This window comes from Trachurus trachurus, assembly GCF_905171665.1.
Source record: "Trachurus trachurus genome assembly, chromosome: 4".
In the NCBI taxonomy this organism is placed as follows: Eukaryota; Metazoa; Chordata; class Actinopteri; order Carangiformes; family Carangidae; genus Trachurus; species Trachurus trachurus.
This window is the reverse complement of record NC_139898.1, coordinates 15114122-15131274: the sequence shown is the minus strand read 5'-3', so window position 1 is coordinate 15131274 and position 17153 is coordinate 15114122. Positions and strand designations below refer to the sequence as shown.

The following is a 17153-nucleotide window of genomic DNA, read 5'->3' as shown; positions in this document are numbered from 1 at the left end:
GACCTAATAACCAGCTGGTTCTGCAAAGCGTCTACACATCCCAGGTCCGTAAGATCCAATGCTGCCCTCTCCACTGCTAAGATTAACTCCAACGTCTCTCGTGGCTTGTGGTTCTTGACAGCAGGCCGGGACTGTAGCTCCATCACGATCTCTTCGGCTGTTTGCGCTTTGTCACCATAATGGTTCTCTAGTTCTCTGAAGATATCGTTTGCATCTCTGCAACGCAACAGTCTGAGTTCACTTTTTACAGTCTCATCTATGCTGTCTAGCAAATGAAGTTTCTTACATTCACGTGATCCTGAAGGTTCCGCTTGTGCCTGGATACTCTCCCATTCAGTCTTCCAACGCCAATAGTCCCTCCTATCCCCGGAGAATTTAGGCAAGCTTATGGGTGTGAGTCTTATTTTAGGTCGCGCCCACTGGTAGCTGTTATCTCCCCCGGCGTACGCACCAGAACCGCTATGTGGCACGTCACTCCCTTGCCCCATGCTGAGATCGGCGGGTGGAGCTACGTGAGTGCTCAGCAGTTGTGGCGTGCTGGAGAGGGTTGGAGGTAGAGCAAAACCAACACTGAGTCCACCGTCCAATTGTCTTGACTGCAGGTTGGGCTGAAACGTCCGTTGAGGAGTGCTGAGTATGGCAGGTGCTGCGTAGCTGCTTGGCGGTTGATTACTGATAGTGACCACTTGAGGAGCGCTGGTAATGATGCTTGCTCTGTCGGTGGAAATGAACGGAGGAGGACTTGTAACATATACAGTTCCCTGCCCATCACTGAGCGAAGTAACAACAGCTGGCTGGGTGTTATCAGGTGAGGTAGCGGTAGCGAGGGTTACTGGTTGGGTAACAGTGATGTCATCAATGGCTGTGAGACTGTCGGTAACACCGACCGTGTTATCACCCCCAACATCTTCATCCTCTTCCTCGTCGTTTGCAGTGCCGCGCCTCTTCATTTCCTCTGTATCCCGTCGGCATGTCCACTCGTCCATCAGTTGCTCCTTGTCCTCTTTCAACGACAGAAAGAGTGTCCACTTATCTTTTCCATGTGGTCGATAGTCTCTCCAGGTATACACAGTGTTCCTGAGCTCATGGAGTTTTCTATCCAGTTTACCACTTTCAACCCCTTGCTGCGTCCATGGCACTACTTTGTCTTTCCAGAGTGCCTCAGCCTGACCAAAAGCCGACTTGAACTGTGCGACAAGAGCATCTATGTCTGGCGCTGCATACTTTGACCACAGTATCTCCATAACCATGGTTTCACCTTCAAAGAACTTTTGCTCACTAGCGTCTCTCCTTGTTAGAGCGTCCTGTGATTCACTGTCGTCGCTTGTTGGGTCTATCTGCCCCAGTGCGTCGATGTATTCGTTACTGGCATCAAGGAGTTTATCATAATCGTCTCTCAATCTTGTTAACTCTTGTGAGAGGTCAACTTCACGTAAACGGCCAGCACTGACACTAAGGCGGTTTATCCGTGTTGTAAAGTTCCGTTGTGCATTTGAACGCTTCTGCTTTAGGCTCTCTATGTTTGACTTGTCATCCGCCATTTTGTTTTCCACTCAGGAATCACTAGAATCACTTTAGCAGCAAAAATAATCGTTTGATTCGCAAAAAGAATCGTTCGATTCGGTTCGATTCGCAAAAAGAATCGTTCGATTCATAAAAAGATTCGTTCATCCAAATGAACGGCTCAGTTCGAAAGATCCGTTCGAACGACCGATTCGTCCGGAACGGCACACAAGCGTTGCGTCTTTTGCCGGCTGTTATGGCTGGAAACCGTGTCGCACACACATTACAGTCCTGTTAGCGGCGGCTTGTAGCAACGTTTCATCACAATATCACAGTCTCTGTGGCTATTTAGTAGCAACTTTAGCCTCCTTTAGCGTAGCAAGTTAGCACGAAGTAGCACTCAGAAAAAGTCACTTTATCAGCTCTGTAGCTTCTCATACAATCCACACAGCCTTACTTACAGCTGCGGTGATTCTTCCGCACTTTAACGACCCCGTTAGCTCTCGGCTTCGGCTCGTCCGTTGTAGTGGCGTTGTTTACAGTCGCGTGCTCACCCGGCTCCGGGTCTCCGGTCCCGGCGCTGGTTCTCAACGATGACCGTCCTCCGCTCGGCGCTGTGTACTCCGTTGCACGGCTCCGACGGCGGTTTACAACTGTCCAGATTTCTACCGAGCTATCTCTTCTCTAGTAAACTCCCCTCTGGAAGGGTATAGCCAGGACAGTACGGCGGGAACAACTCGAGTCTCTTTTCTTTTCTTCTTTTATTTTTGTTCACACACGGTATCCGATGGTTAGCCTGCCTGCTACAGCTAACATTTCACCGTGGGTTTAGCTTGACTAGCTTCGACTAGTAAATAGGTTCGACTAGGTTGTAAACCTAAAAGGTAAACACAAACACAAAATGTACTGTAAACATCATACAGATATTCATATTAAATTATTTCTAGTTCACAGTTGCATTGAACATTACTCACCGACGAGGCGTACCGGTCCTGACAATAACTCACTCAGAAATGAGGTAGAAAAAAAAGGTCTATGCCTTGTGGCACACTGCGCATGCTCCTACGCACGCGGTCTGGGAGTGCACTTAACACGTATCACGCGTGATCAATGAATTAACAGCAACGGCTGCTGGAAAGTTCTACAACCTTTCTCCCATAAACATCGGTCCTGGATACGACTATATCAGAGAATAAAGTAATGATACTGTAAAAGCTCTGTCCTTCACTTTACATTTTTCCCTTTTTCTGATGGAAGATGCTAACTCTTCCAGCTACACGCAGCTTCAGCCTAAGACCTTTATGATACTAGGCCTATGTAGCAAAATATTTAAATGTATAAAAACCTGTACTAGCATGAGCATCAGCTTTAGCTACATGCTGAGCAATTAAATTTTTTTTGGACACCAGAATCCACAGTTGTTGACAGGAAATAAGAAATTTCCTGTGTGTATTTTTTTATTTTATTTTTTTATCTTTGTCTACAGTAAACATTATACAGATACAGTTTGTGGCATGTAACAACGGAAATCCGAAGGGTGACATAGCACAATGTAGAGTGATTTGGGTTGAGATCTGGTGATGGCAAATGTCACATATTTTGCATGCTCATCAGCCCATTAAGTGACTAATTTGGTACAATTGTATTCACTTATCAGGTTTTTCTATGAGCTTACCATCTGTTTATGTGTCGGCCAGTGTGCGTTGTCTTCCATTTTGTGTCTTTATCGCTTGTATGTTTGTTTACAGCATGTAGGGGAAAGTGTTTCTCCGACTTGACCTGTAAAGCACTACGGCTCTTTCCTTGAACAACACATGAGTAATACAGCAAAGATTTTAATAAGCCCAGCATCCCCGCGCCTTGCTGTGCATTTCCATTTACAGTTTTGCAGTACCAGGATCCCTCTATAAATCACACAGCAGCCTTTGGATTAACAGAGCGAAGCCGGTGAAACAACTACCCACGGCGGTTCAGAAATAGTTGAACCACTGCCTTGAAAACAGAGCAACACTTTCACTTGATGTGTAAATCTAAAAAAGCACAATTGTAAATTCCTCCTCCCAGCCCAGCTCTGGGTTTGTAGAAAGGGAATAATGGCAATCTGGCATCTTTCCCCCCTCACCCTCCCACATCTCTCAGTCACTCCTCATCTCTATAATGACCTCACTTCCTATGCATGCGTTACAACGTCTGTCTGTCTCCGCGTGCACCACACTGAGGTGTTATGAGTGACAGCTGTTGGGCTGTTCGCGTCCAGGTTCTGGTTGACTTTTTGGTCAAATACGGAGATCAAGAGAGTTGGGGGGGGATCACATCCAGAGGCCGCCTGCTGCATGTGGTGGGCCTGACACCGGTCCATGTCAGAAAGGCTGGAGGGAGGGCTCAGTGGTTTTAGCGTTAGAAGCTTTAAAGTGATTCCCCACGTTTAAATATTTAGACTGTGTTGAGCTTGCTGCTGCAGCCTGTAAAACTCTCCTGGTGGGCAGAGAGAAAGTGAAGAAAGTGGGTGAGGTGAGGGGAAAAACACAGAGGCACTGAGAGGGAAAGAGAAAGTGGTGGTGGTGAAGGAGGAGGAGGAATTCAAAGGCACAAAGAAATAAAGACAGAGAAGGAGGTGAGCTACAGTGAGGCTAACAACATTTAGTAAAAATTGCCCCCATGTTTGTATTCCTGTCAGCTGTATGGTCTGTCCTTGCTGGGGACAAGCAGCTGGTCAGCCAGTGGAGAAAGACACACGACACATGATGGAAGAAGCCATGATATCCTCACTGAGCTCTGTCTCGTGGGGGTCTTTATCTTTCTCATCTCATCTTTGTATCCTCAGTTCATTTCCTCTCCTCCACCCTTTAGTTAAAATTGCAGTTCAGAAGAGGGCACATTGAGATTTCCATGCTCACGTGCATGTCAGCTTTGTGCTTTTTTGTGTGTGCCCACGCATTTTTGTGCACATGTGACACAAACATACTGTATACTGCCCAGCAGACATGAGCTCAGGTACACCATGTGACTGCATGTAGCCTGCAGTATGCACGTGCTTGCATGCGTGCGTGCGTGTGTGTTTCAAAGCAGGCGTTTCTCAGGACCCTGAGGCCAGCTGGTTTTCATTCCTGCCATTTAATCAGGACATGATTTACACCTGGGACAACAGGTGAATGCAATTAACCACTTATTAGGAAACCCAGCTTTGACTATTGGCTCCCAAGAAAGTGAACCTTTGTATTCTTTGCTCTACATACTTACTGCTGGGTGCAAGTCTGCCAATTTTAAAGCTCAAAAGATCAAAGCGAGCAAAGACTGAAGCATCCATGTGTTTATGAAATGTAGCATTAAGCTTATTGGCTCTAAATAAGCTATGAGATGTTCTTTCACTTGCTAATGAAGTGTGTAATCTTTGAACAAGCTAATGAGCTGCACTGATTTAATTAGAGCAGAGAAGCAAACCAGTAAAGCTAAGAGTTACCATAAGACGGTTTCCACGCAATCTTACAAAGTTACATTCCTGAACATTTACAGGACGACATAACCTTACATGGGTATCACATTAGTGGTGCTAATTCTGTTGCCAGTGTGTAGTTGAAAGGTACGTGTAGAAATGTCTCAAGCCAGCTTTACTCATATGATGCAGACAAACTCAACATATTTTTTAACAATAGTTTCACAAATAGTGAGTATAGAACCATGAAACAGATCATAAGAGTCAAAAAATCTTTAAAAAAACAAACATTTTAGACTTTTTAGGTGATTATTTTTGCAAAACTAAATGTTTCCTTGCCTGATATTTAATAAAACCCTGATGTTAGTTATTGTTAACACAATGAAACAGTTTTGTTGGTATGAGATATCACAACCTGTTTAAGATTACTTTTCAAAAAGTAAACAACAAATTGTCCAGAAAATAGTTCCATACAGTACAAGCAGATAAAATAGAGGCAAGAACTTTCGAAATCCTTTTTTTTTCTGTTACTTTGATGAAAATTTAACTACACAGTTTCTAAGGCAAGTAGTATGCGTGTGAGTGAGACATTTTCACCTCAATGCATCGCTCCTTCATGTGTCTTCTCCGCTGAGCAGAGGACGACACATGGTGCACATACATGGGATCTCCATGGTTTCATAAAACGCAGGCCTATCTGCTCTGTGTGTGTGAAAGGCAAGACAGCATGAAGCAGAAGAGACACAGCTAGACAGCAGCAAAGGATGGCGTCAGCTTAATAAAGGCGAGACAGCACCAGATGGAAAGGACAGATAGAGCATAGAAGTTTACTGGCGAGTGAGACAGAGAGACAGGTAGAAAGAGTGAGAGTAGAGCTAAAGACGGACTGGACTGGACTGCAGGCAGACAGGGACCGGCAGAGAGACAGGCAGACAAGGAAAAGGGCTGAGAAAAGCAGATATGCACTAAGAGAGGAAGAGCCACAAAGACAAAGTGACATGCATGCCAGGCAGGCTCTCTCAGTCATCACTTCAACACCACAACACCACAAACGACTGCAAAACACATGGTCCCGCTCTGCCTGCACAATGGGCCATTATCGGGCCTCTGCAGCAGTACATACGCACAAAAATCAGCTTTCAGCAAAGGGATCCGAGGTGGCTCAGACTTCAAAACAAACAATAGTACATGTGTATTTTTAACAGTAACTGCTCTTTTTGGCGATAAATATCTCTACGGATCATATGACTTTGTGTCGCAAACATACACAAACACACGTGTGAGTGTGTCTGTGTGCGAAGTGGTGTCTAGGCCGTGGCAGCGTCAGGAAATTCCATGGGATGTTTTCAATAAGAGCAGGCAGCGGCTGCCAGAAACTGGCAAATGAAAACCTGCTGAAGCACACCACAGAGCTGCAACAACATACTGCCTACCCTCGCAGCACTGCCCCACTCCTCCACACAAATGATAACCCTGCGTGTAAAAATGGCTGTGTTTTAATTCATCTGTGTGCAATTGTGGAGAGAGGTTGACGGAGAATCCATAGTTTGGTGAGTGAGTGATGGAAAAAAACGTATTGAGGATTGCATCTGTTTACAATAGCAACAGAACAAGTGTCCAATGTGTGTATACGGAGTGGCTGCCAGCATGTTTTTCCTTTTACTGCTATCATCTGGTGTTGCTGTGTCATTCTGTCCAAGGGGAAATTGTGATGCATTCACTTGGCCTCGTGAGGAACGCTACGTCATGCTACAGTGGGTGTCTCTGATTGGTCTCCATTACATAATACTTAGTAGTAATAGTGAACAGCAGTTACCACAGTGGCATTCAGGAAGGGGATGAGAGACTGTGAGGAGACAGTGGGGAAAGAGGAGGGGAAAAGCTGAATAGAAATGTTTTTATATTCACTTAGTGACACAGTTACTGACTTCAAAAAGAAACGGTTTGACATTTTCCCCTTGTTTCCAGTCTTTCCACTGCACTAGCTTATTGGCTGTGACTTCATATTTAGCAGACAGACCTGAATGCTGTCAATCTTCCCTTAGCAAAAAAAAAAACTAATGAGCTTAGTCAGACTGTTAATTTAAAGCTGTCTCACTCTCAACTTTCTCTTTGTCCTTTTTCCCCTTTCTTTTCTTTTTTGGGACAGAAACACACAAAAAATGTCAGTAATATTTAATAGTCAGTCTCCAGCTGGTTTTAGCTACTAACTTTCTTCACAAGCTAATAGTTAAGTCTATCTTTTATTTGTTGCTATGCTGCCAGCATTCACAGCGACTTTCAAGAGCAGTGAGACTGAAACTAAATTTCTGGACCTAAAAGTATGAAGCGAAAATATGGAGCTACTACTGAATCGTAAACTTGCAGTAATACAAGCTCAGTACATATGAATTCAGCCATTCAAAATACATTTTGAATTACTGAGTGAAATATGACTGTTGACTGAGCTGCTGCTGTAGACCATCGATATCATAAAATCTTGGCCCAACAGCAGGTTCCAGTGAGAGGGTAATACTGCTCAGTCAGTCTCTTTTATACTGCTTGGAGTAATTCAATTATGCCTGCTGGAGCTCTTTTACCTCTGTAATTTGTATTAAAAACCTGTCGGAGAAAGTGAAGAAAATAACTCTGTTACGACGTGTGTGTGTGTGTGTGTGTGTGTGTGTGTGTGTGTGTGTGTGTGTGTGTGTGTGTGTGTGTGTGTGTGTGTGTGTGTGTGTGTGTGTGTGTGTGTGTGTGTGTGTGTGTGTGTGTGTGTGTGTGTGTGTGTGTGTGTGTGTGTGTGTGTGTGTGTGTGTGTGTGTGTGTGTGTGTGTGTGTGTGAGTGAGAGAGAGAGAGAGTGTGCATGTGCATGCAGATGTGCACAGGATGGAGGGAAAGAGGGTAGAGAAAAAGACTTAGCAAGGACAAAAGCATACATTTTGCACATAAAAGCACTTACAGTATGCTACAGGAAGGTGTAGGTGTACATTGAGAGGAAAGGGGGAGGCTGGGAAGTAAGGTGCTGAGCTGAGCTGCGATGGATTTCCTGCCTGAACCACTTTATACACACGTCGTATAGTTTAATTACCCCGTGAAAAAAACTCCCTGGATCAGACTACGACATCGGTAACTCTAGAGGGCCTTGACCCGAGAGCTGCCCCGGCTCTCTCCCCTGACAGTCCTGTTTTCCTTCGGCGCTCTGGACAAGGTTCAGACTGGAAGTGAGTGGTCCAAGGCGAAGGCAGCTAGAGGGGCCATTAATATTTATCTGTTGCATGGAAGAAATGCAACCTGATAAACACAAAAACAGCCACTTGACACAGACATAAAGAGACACGCAAACTGAACGGTTGTAGTAACGGAGTTCATGAGACATACAGTAGAGCCAGAGTCCAAAAACCTCTCCAGTCCAATGTTATGATTATTCCATTTTACAATTCACAAGAATAAGCCATATACCATGAGCCCTGTGCCTGCAGTTACACACGTCATGTTAATGTGATTTTGTGATCTGACCATAAAGATTGGATTTTATGTGATCACATTATTAAACGCCCACATTTGGTCTGAAAATGGCTGTAATACATCTCCCCAGGTTGTATTTATGTCTGGATAATCTTAACCCTCACACCTCCAGTCCTTTTTTTATTTCTCTTCATTACTCAAACTATGCATTGTGGTCAGATTGCAATCACACTATGAGCAGAACTTGTTCAGCTATAGCTCAATTCCAGAGCTAAACCCCAAAAAAACTTCAAGAGCCATGCAAGCACAGTCAGATTTCTGGGAGTCCTATAGCCTTCACTTAATACATCCTGGCATCACTGGATGATAAAATTTCATGGCTGGTTACGGCCAGAGGGAAACTGGGACCAGCAGGGACAGTTACAGGACCGTAAAGACATGAGTCAGCATTCTAAAGACAGAAGTACGAGAGGGGAGAAAGGACGCTTTGTGATTGCAACATGGAAGAGACTTTATTAAAGCCAGTTTATTAAGCCTTTTGCGTCTTACTTTTGGTAAATTCGGATTAAGAGACTTGCATGGCATTTATCAAACAGACACAACAGCCTGGAGTTCGTCATCTGTGACACAACTCCAGTGAAACCAGTGAAGTGCATTTCCTCCCTTAATGTGTCTGACTTTACAACAGTATAGAAACTAATGGGAGGGGACATGACAAGTGTGGTACACAGATGTGAAGTAGGATTTACTATTACTATAAAAGTACAGTAGGCATACGTGCTAAGGAACAGTGAAGGTGAAAAGGATTTAATTCATAAACCATATGATATAGATCTGCAATTATTAAGTTATAACTGTGTGGCCGTTACATTTAAACTTTGAATTTATTATGTGCATGTACCAGAATGACAATAGCTTCAATGACTTTCTCTTTCACTTAGAAGTGTGTTTAATGACTTCCACTGCACTACTTTTACAAAGCTCTAAAAATGATCATTATTGGATCAGTAACATTCTATAGTAGTTAAATGCAGGTTTAATAATTAAAAAAAGAAAGAAAAAAGACTATTTCTATTATAAGGTCACTAGATTTAGATTTTTTCCCCCCTTGAGCTTCTTGAAGTTCTCCTTATATGAACTTAGAAGGCAGCCCCAATACCTAGGTGTATAATTAGCTGCTGCTGTAGTAAATCAGAGACTAATTACATGCAGATTGTGAGTGTAAAGTCGGATGAAGGTACAGAACAAATTTCCTTGCTCTTTCAAGTGAATGAATGTGGACCTCATCGACTGCTATCTGCTTCTTTTCTTTCCCAAGGCCTTTGCTGAGATTTCTATGTTTACTATGTATGTGTGTGTGTGTGTGTGTGTGTGTGTGTGTGTGTATATACACGTAGCAGGCTATAACTGTAATGGTTCTTATCACTTCACACCAGCTGTCAGTTCTCTCTCACACAACGCTGTAGCCTGTAGGTGACCCGACACACGTGTTCACCTCCCGTCTATCCAGGCCAGGTTGGACACACGGGGAAGGGGAAGCTAACACACAGCTGCTTTACTGAAGGGCAAACGTTTTAAAGGAGGCCAGCCTGGAAAACATGAGGCTACACGAGAGCAGATTTTAATGGTAAAATGTGTCTTTCTTATTAGGCTAAACAAATCCCTGCTGGTTCACCTCAGTTTCCTAAACGACACAAGATAGTGTTATTAGCAGTGAAGGAGGACAAATGTCAGCTTTATGTGGATGGGGTTTTTGAACACTTTAGCATCCCATCATATCACTATGTACTCCAGTAAAAAAAAAAATCCTGTTAGGAACTGTTGGTACTCTAGCCTGCATAGCTGGCATAGTCAGAGGCACAGCCATACACAGCCACTTGTTTATCCTCTCAGGGTTTCTTGGCTGAGTACCATCCTTTTTCTCAACACTGCCATTCCACGCATTCAAACAGTCGCTGTATACATATTCACATCCAGCATCTGCCCATTAAAACTACCTCTCTTTGCAAGGGAATTTAGACATACGGATTTTTGTAGTATACAAGAAATGTTTTCCCCCTGTTTCACTGTCTTCGTCCAACAGCATCTAGTCAATCAACCCTGCAACTCGATACGTATACATAAGCTGGCTGCATACAATCAAATATAACACAATACAGTTATGGTTTTAACACCTATTATATATGTATATTTTTGATTTTATGTACGTTTTTGACATAAATAGTCTTTTTTGATAATGTTATTGTTTTTTTTTTTATATAACATCCCTTCTTCAGCTTTTAATAGCAAACATAGTTTTTTTTCACCTCCTCCTCTCCAACTGAATAATGCCTTTTTTTTAGCTTGAAATAGTTGGACTTGGTTCTTTGGCTTTCCGAGCCTCACATTATTTCATTGTTTCAACACAGTGTGTAACAGGAGAAGGACTTATCAACAGCACTTCTTTCTTCATCTTTCTGTGTTTTTTCTTGCTGTATTGCTGCATGAATCCATACCTCCACACTAGTCATAGTATATACTGTATGTAAACTTCAAATGTTCTGACACACACATGGAAGCTGTATGGTGCAACAGTGGCCTTGTCCAAACAGCACAAAGAGCAGAGGGAGCAAGACATGCTCAGAGGAAGGAACCAGGCATTCAGCATTAATCATACACTGTGGTATACACACTTGCATGCTCTCGCTCGCTCTCTCTCTCTCTCTCACACACACACACACACACACACACACACACACACACACACACACACACACACACACACACACACACACACACACACCCTAGAGGTGGTACCACCCATTTACAGATGCTCAAACACAGACACACAGTCGTACAGTAAACAGACGCACAGACACCCACCCACCACCTGTTTTTGTGGGCAAACACGCTTACATGTGTGCGTGTGTTGATATACACGCACACTTCCCTCAGGATACACTACACCATTCAGGAAACATTAGCAGCATTAGCCAGGAATGCTAATTGAAACAAACAGCTCATGGTTTCTTCATTTCTGAGGTGGGAGTTGGCTGTAATTGAGACTTCTGTCTGTGTGTGTGTGTGTCTGTGCACACTTGTGTAGACACACAGTTTCGTGTATGCCAGAGATCTGGGAACCATTGTACACGATTATTGTCCTGCTTTTTCTCCAGTGTTGCTTTCAAACACAAAAGAGAGCAAATTATTCACCATAAACACGTATTAGCGCTGACAGATTCAGTGCTCCAGATAAAAGCAAACCTGAGCTCTCTTTCACTTCGCAATTACATGCAAACACACACTCTCAGCTCTAATCAGAATGTGTTTGGAAAGATCTCATTAAATGCAAAATAGAGATTCAGGTTAGAGTTGCCGCTCTGATGGTTTCTCATGTTGCTTAGCCTGGAGTTAGAGAGACATCCCCGAACCAGCAGGTCAAAGGTCAGCTGATGCAGCCTTTCAACCTTTCCCAAGGCGAGAAATTGAACCTGCTCCTGAACACCCTTCATGTATTTCAGTCTCTTACCTGCGCCGAAAGCGAAAAAGAACGTCTGGTTAGGATTCCTCTGCAGCAGGGCGGACACACGGCGAGCCATTCGCTCGTTGCGTTTGTAGATGAGCTCCTGGCGGAAGTAGCTGTCAATTTGCTGGGCCGTCATGCGGTCATGAGCTGGCAGAGAGCTGTTGATGAAGTGAGGCAGCTGAGGGGAAAGAGAAAGACGGAGAGAAAATTATGATTTCAAAAAACCTTTTAAGTGTACATCAAACACTGAGAGAGGAAGAAGAAAGAGAGGGTGTTTAGAAAAGATGGAGATGGAAATAAAGGAGAGGACTGAATGGGGGTGTTGGTGGCAAACTGGCATGTGAATGTTGCCCGTGAGAGTGTGAGACCTGGCAACCAGCAGCGTTTGTGATGTGACAGCTTGACAGAAAATGACCAATGCGAGGCTCGTCTGTAAATGAGGGAGTTTCAATGAATGGGCGATAGAGAGGGAGAAGAAAAGTGTCAGTTCTGTGTGTGAGTGTGTGTGTGTGCAGGGGGATTTTTCACGTGTGAATGTGCGCACTGACGTGTTTGTATATGTGAAGGCAAGTGCGCGTGTGCACAAGTACAGTATATCCAGGAGTGTGAGTGTGTGAATGTGTGCTTAATTGCTATGTGATTTATTAAGAGTCTGACAGTGCGGAGACAGGCCACACTGGCTCTGTTCCACTCTTGGCTGCATCGGCGGATCCAACAGGCTGTTAATCTGTGAGGATGAGCGGAGATCGGCGGTGGGGTAGCGGGGGTTTGGCACCGGGGTCTTAGCTGTCCAATTCACAAACACGACTAAGCACACACACCTCTGTCTCTATTTCTCTGTCCTCAGCTCTTTCACTTTTTCCCAGGGTATCGCCGTACATATTTGACTTTTCTGGCTCTTTCTCTTGATATACACCCAGTCAAAGGTTTTAGAACAGCCCCATTTTTCCAGTTTTTATTGAAGTTTAAGCAGTTCAAGTCCAGTGAATAACCCTAAATGGTACAAACAGAAAAAAAGTAAATTGCAAAAAGGCAGTTTTTTTCCCGGGGATTTAGAAATTGGTGAATGTTTGTTTCGTTCAGCAATCGTGTCCTAACTTTTGTTAAGACAGTGCCTTGTTGTCCAAGGTAGTGCAGTATGCTCACATTAGGACAATACCATCGTTCTTTACTTTGATATCAGAGTAATGAGTGGGAAAGGGAGAGAGTGCAGTTGGCCAGGGGTTCATCACACAGAAAGATAATGATCCAAAACATTTGAGGAGAAGAACGAGATGGGAGATCAGTTCAGTCTCCAGACTTAAAGTTCATGAATGTGGTTTAGGTTGAACTGCATGGGACAAAGTGTTATTTCCATTGCAGAACAAATGTCATGTGTGTTAAGCTGCTGAGGAAAGCAAAAATTCAAATTGAATTCAGTTCAACAAGGAGAACCCATAATTCTTTTGTTTTCTGTCCAGTACCTTATACTCAATACTTTGAGTTCAGAAAAACTGAATTGTAAATTAAATAACAGCTGGAACCCGGAGGTACTGTATTCTAAGACTTATCTTTTCCATGTTCTTTAATTCACATGTTTGGCTTTTTACTTAATGTAAATATAACCCCTTTTTTTTGCCTCACTATAGTGTCTGACATTCATGACATCTGAAGTTCCTCTGATTAAATTGACCAATTTTTGAAACTCTGCATCTAATACCACTATTACTGTCACCACAATCACATATATTTGACCAAATCTCCTCCAACATATACAACCCATATTTCCTTTCCCTAAAACCACATAATTCCAAACTCATGATTTGAATTCATGTTAAATCTTTGGGATTTGTAAAAGCTCAATATTGCACACAGAGAGTTTCAGAGGGGATTGGTGGTTCACCAGCTACAAGGAGGGTGCTTCCCTTCCTTTCATTTTCGGCATCTCTCTTCATTAAAAATGACCTTTGAGCAGTTAATGTTTGAGTGGAGCCTCTGCTTGTGCCCTGACTCCTGTTGGCTCCTTTGACTCTGCAGCTTTCACTCGTTGTACCACATGTGAATCTATATGACACATTTTCTCTCACTCACTCGCTCTACTGCTCCTAGCGTCTGTTTCATATAACCCTTCAAAGGCTCCACATTGGATATTTATTCAGTTCATTTGTGATATGCATTATAAGAAGCCAAAGTGTGTTTACAGGTCTCGATGAGTGTTGCTGCATGTAAAACAGCTCTATAAAGCCCTTTTGTAGATGGAATTTGACAAATTGATTATGACAAAGTGATGTCAGTGAAGTCAGCATCAGGACTGAGGACAGGAAGTTTGGAAATGAACACATGTTTGGATATGTGAGGACCTCAGACTTCATCCCAGTCCTCGTCTCTGATCTACAGTACAGTGGTTGAGCTACATTGTGGGTAACATAGGTACTGTGTTTTGACACATAGATAAATTGTTGAAAAAGAAAACTCTGGTTGAGAACTCTGGAGATGATGGTGTTGGACTGTATGTGTGGGGTGCTTAACAGGGTGCTTCCAATTACAATTACGTTTTACTCACATTTTGGGCGGTTTTTAATTTCAAAATTTGATCTGATCCAAATGCTTTGAATGACAAAATCCACATTACTCATCTGCTTCTCCATACAGGAACTGAGACCCACATTCACACACACATCTGTCGCCTGAAGCCTCGTAATGCCTGTGCTTTTTCAGACTGAGTGACCCAGGTTCATCCAAATTGACAGAACTTCATGCTGAATATGAGTGAATAAGTTAACAGAGGGAGAGAGGTGGAGAAGCAACACTTCATTATGGCTCTGATGAGTGAGGATAGCGTGAGTGTGTCATGACGAGAGACAAAAGTGTTCGGTCGGAGAGGGGTCAAGGTGGGAGTGTAGCGGCGAATGCAGATAAGTTATCAGAGGAAAGGCCATTAGCTGCTCTCTATCCCCAACCTGCACAGGAAATGTAGAGTGACAGTGAGATATTTCCTCCCTTCCTCACTACTGGTTCTGCTCTGCTCTCACTTTCTCAGTCTGTCTCGCCAGCAATTTCTTTTCTTTCTTTCCTTTCTCTTTGATTTTCCTATTTTAAGTTTTTTTTTTATGTTCTTCTTTTTTATACTTACATTTTTCCATTGTTGTCATCCTTTATATATGTTTTGTTCAATTTTGTTTTCTTCACTGTTTCTTTTTCTTGTCTTTCACTCATTTCATTTCATTTCCCTTCCCTTCCTCAGATTTGATTTTAAATCTTAATGCATTTGACTATGTTCAACTTTTTTTTTTTTTTACTCCCTTTTACTTCTATCCTCTCTTCACATTTTGTTTCATCTGTGTCTCACTTTCACTTGTGTGTCCCTGAAGGATTTGGTACCATTTGAGCGTTGAAGTGCATCTACCTGCCTTGCATTAGTCAGCTCGGCTCTGGGACCCATCATTCCTAATATGATGAAGATTGAGCGTCAGGGGTGTCAGAGGCCCCTGGATTACGTCCTATCTATCAAAAACCACCTGCTCTTTTACAGCCCTGAAGGTCCCCCCCCTCTCTCTCTCTCTCTCTCTCTCTCTCTCTCTCTCTCTCTCTCTCTCTCTCTCTCTCTTTCTCTCTCTCTCTCTCTCACACACAAACCTGCTATACATCACCATGCTACAGAAGCAGGCGTCAGAGTCGGGTGTCTGATTGCTCTAGCATGTGCTGGGGAATGTTAATACATGTTATTATGACATGGGGAGCGGGGGCGAACTGGTATGATTTAAAACGTTCATGCAGGAGACAACGTTAGCCATGACTGCAGGTGAGGCTGTGGCTAACAAGCTCTTCATGGCCCCCAGAGAGTAAAAGCTAGATAGAGGCAGACAGAGAGAGAAAGAAAGAAGGAAAAAGGGGGGAATATGCCAAGGCCATGGTGAGTTTTGAAATGTCTGACCTGAACTTTGCGCATACGTTTTTCTTACTGTGTGTGTCTTTTCTGCGAATGATGTGGAATCTCTGCAGCTGATCGGTGAGTTGAGGTTACATGGTGTGTTAGGTTTAATGGGACTTAAGGATCAGCGAGGGAGGTTGACACAACGTAATTGACTTATGGAGAGGGCTTTACAAGTAGTTCTGTATTCAAGTGTGGAGATGGAGTGAAAGCTGGTGTCTATACCACGTGTGTCTGTGTGTGTGAGTGTTTGCACTATATATTGAATGGCCTTTCAACAGTTTGCAGAGCTGGGTGTGAAGATGGATGACCAGGCCATCACTGAAGGAGCACAGGCTATGTTAGGAAACACAGCGTTGGAGGAGGTCAGATGGTGTATTTACAGCTGAGTTCAGAGCTATTAAAGTGTCAGACTCTCAAGTAACCTGAGGTTGAGAGGGATTAATATGGCAATGTGCAGTTTTGTGGAAGTGATGTGCAAGCCGAAAAGTTTGAGGTGACGATGGTGTAATGGCAATGAAGTGGGTATGAGGTGGTTGCCAACTCAAATGGAGGGTCTGACAGATTTGAGGTTTTTGAACACCGTTACAGATGTTTTTGGACTGATGTAGCTGTTACTATGTAGCCATTATTTTTGCTTGAATATTTTACCATGTTGGAAACCATACCCTTGTCCAAGAAAACAAAATTAAACAATTCAGTCTTTGTAAACTAAAAGAAAGCATCAGACTAAAACTCGCTGAAATATGTTGGACCTGCATAATGATAAATACATTTTCATGTTGCACCTATATTTCGCCATAATGTTTTTACCATTGTGTTGTATACAATCACAGAATCATATTGGCAGAGGCACTGAAGGCTCGAAACTAAAGTTGTTCCACCACATTGCACAATATTCACATCAATGAGGGAGGGTACAGCATCAGGAGGAGGGGCTGAGCAATTCAAGATGCGGCACTTCTAGAATGAAATTAGATTTTACCCATTTGAAATACTGGGGGAAAAAAATTGGGGGTTTGGTGTGGGTGATATGATGAAGTCTGTTGTGAAGCTGCACAGGCTTCCTTGTGTAGAGGGCAGACAATTCAATCTCAGAACTGTCAGATTATAAATAATTTTGAGATGAGGCACCATTGAAGGTAACATCTCCACATGTTAGGTGATGTAGAATCTAACGGAGGAGACCAACCTGTGAGGTGTCATGGTTGAAGATAATGGAGCTGAGGTCACCACAGTTGTAGTGTGTAATGAGGTCCTCGGTGGTGTAGGAGCCCTGCAGGCTGCCTGCTCGAACGCCCTCGTGCTGCAGCAGCGTCTGGTTCAAAGCAAACAGCACCTAGAGAGAGAGAGA

General features: G+C 43.3%; 1 protein-coding gene across 2 annotated transcripts in view; it reads right to left on the bottom strand.

Annotated features, from left to right (window-relative positions):
- trabd2b (TraB domain containing 2B) overlaps positions 1-17153 on the bottom strand; it is a gene marked incomplete at both ends in the record, with an annotated part of 76545 nt that overhangs the window by 15666 nt on the left and 43726 nt on the right. For both annotated transcript variants that reach the window (XM_083970845.1, XM_083970846.1), the window contains 2 exons: positions 11893-12067; positions 16992-17138. In XM_083970845.1, the coding sequence (XP_083826971.1) occupies positions 11893-12067; positions 16992-17138 (322 nt within the window). The remainder of the gene's footprint in view (positions 1-11892; positions 12068-16991; positions 17139-17153) is intronic.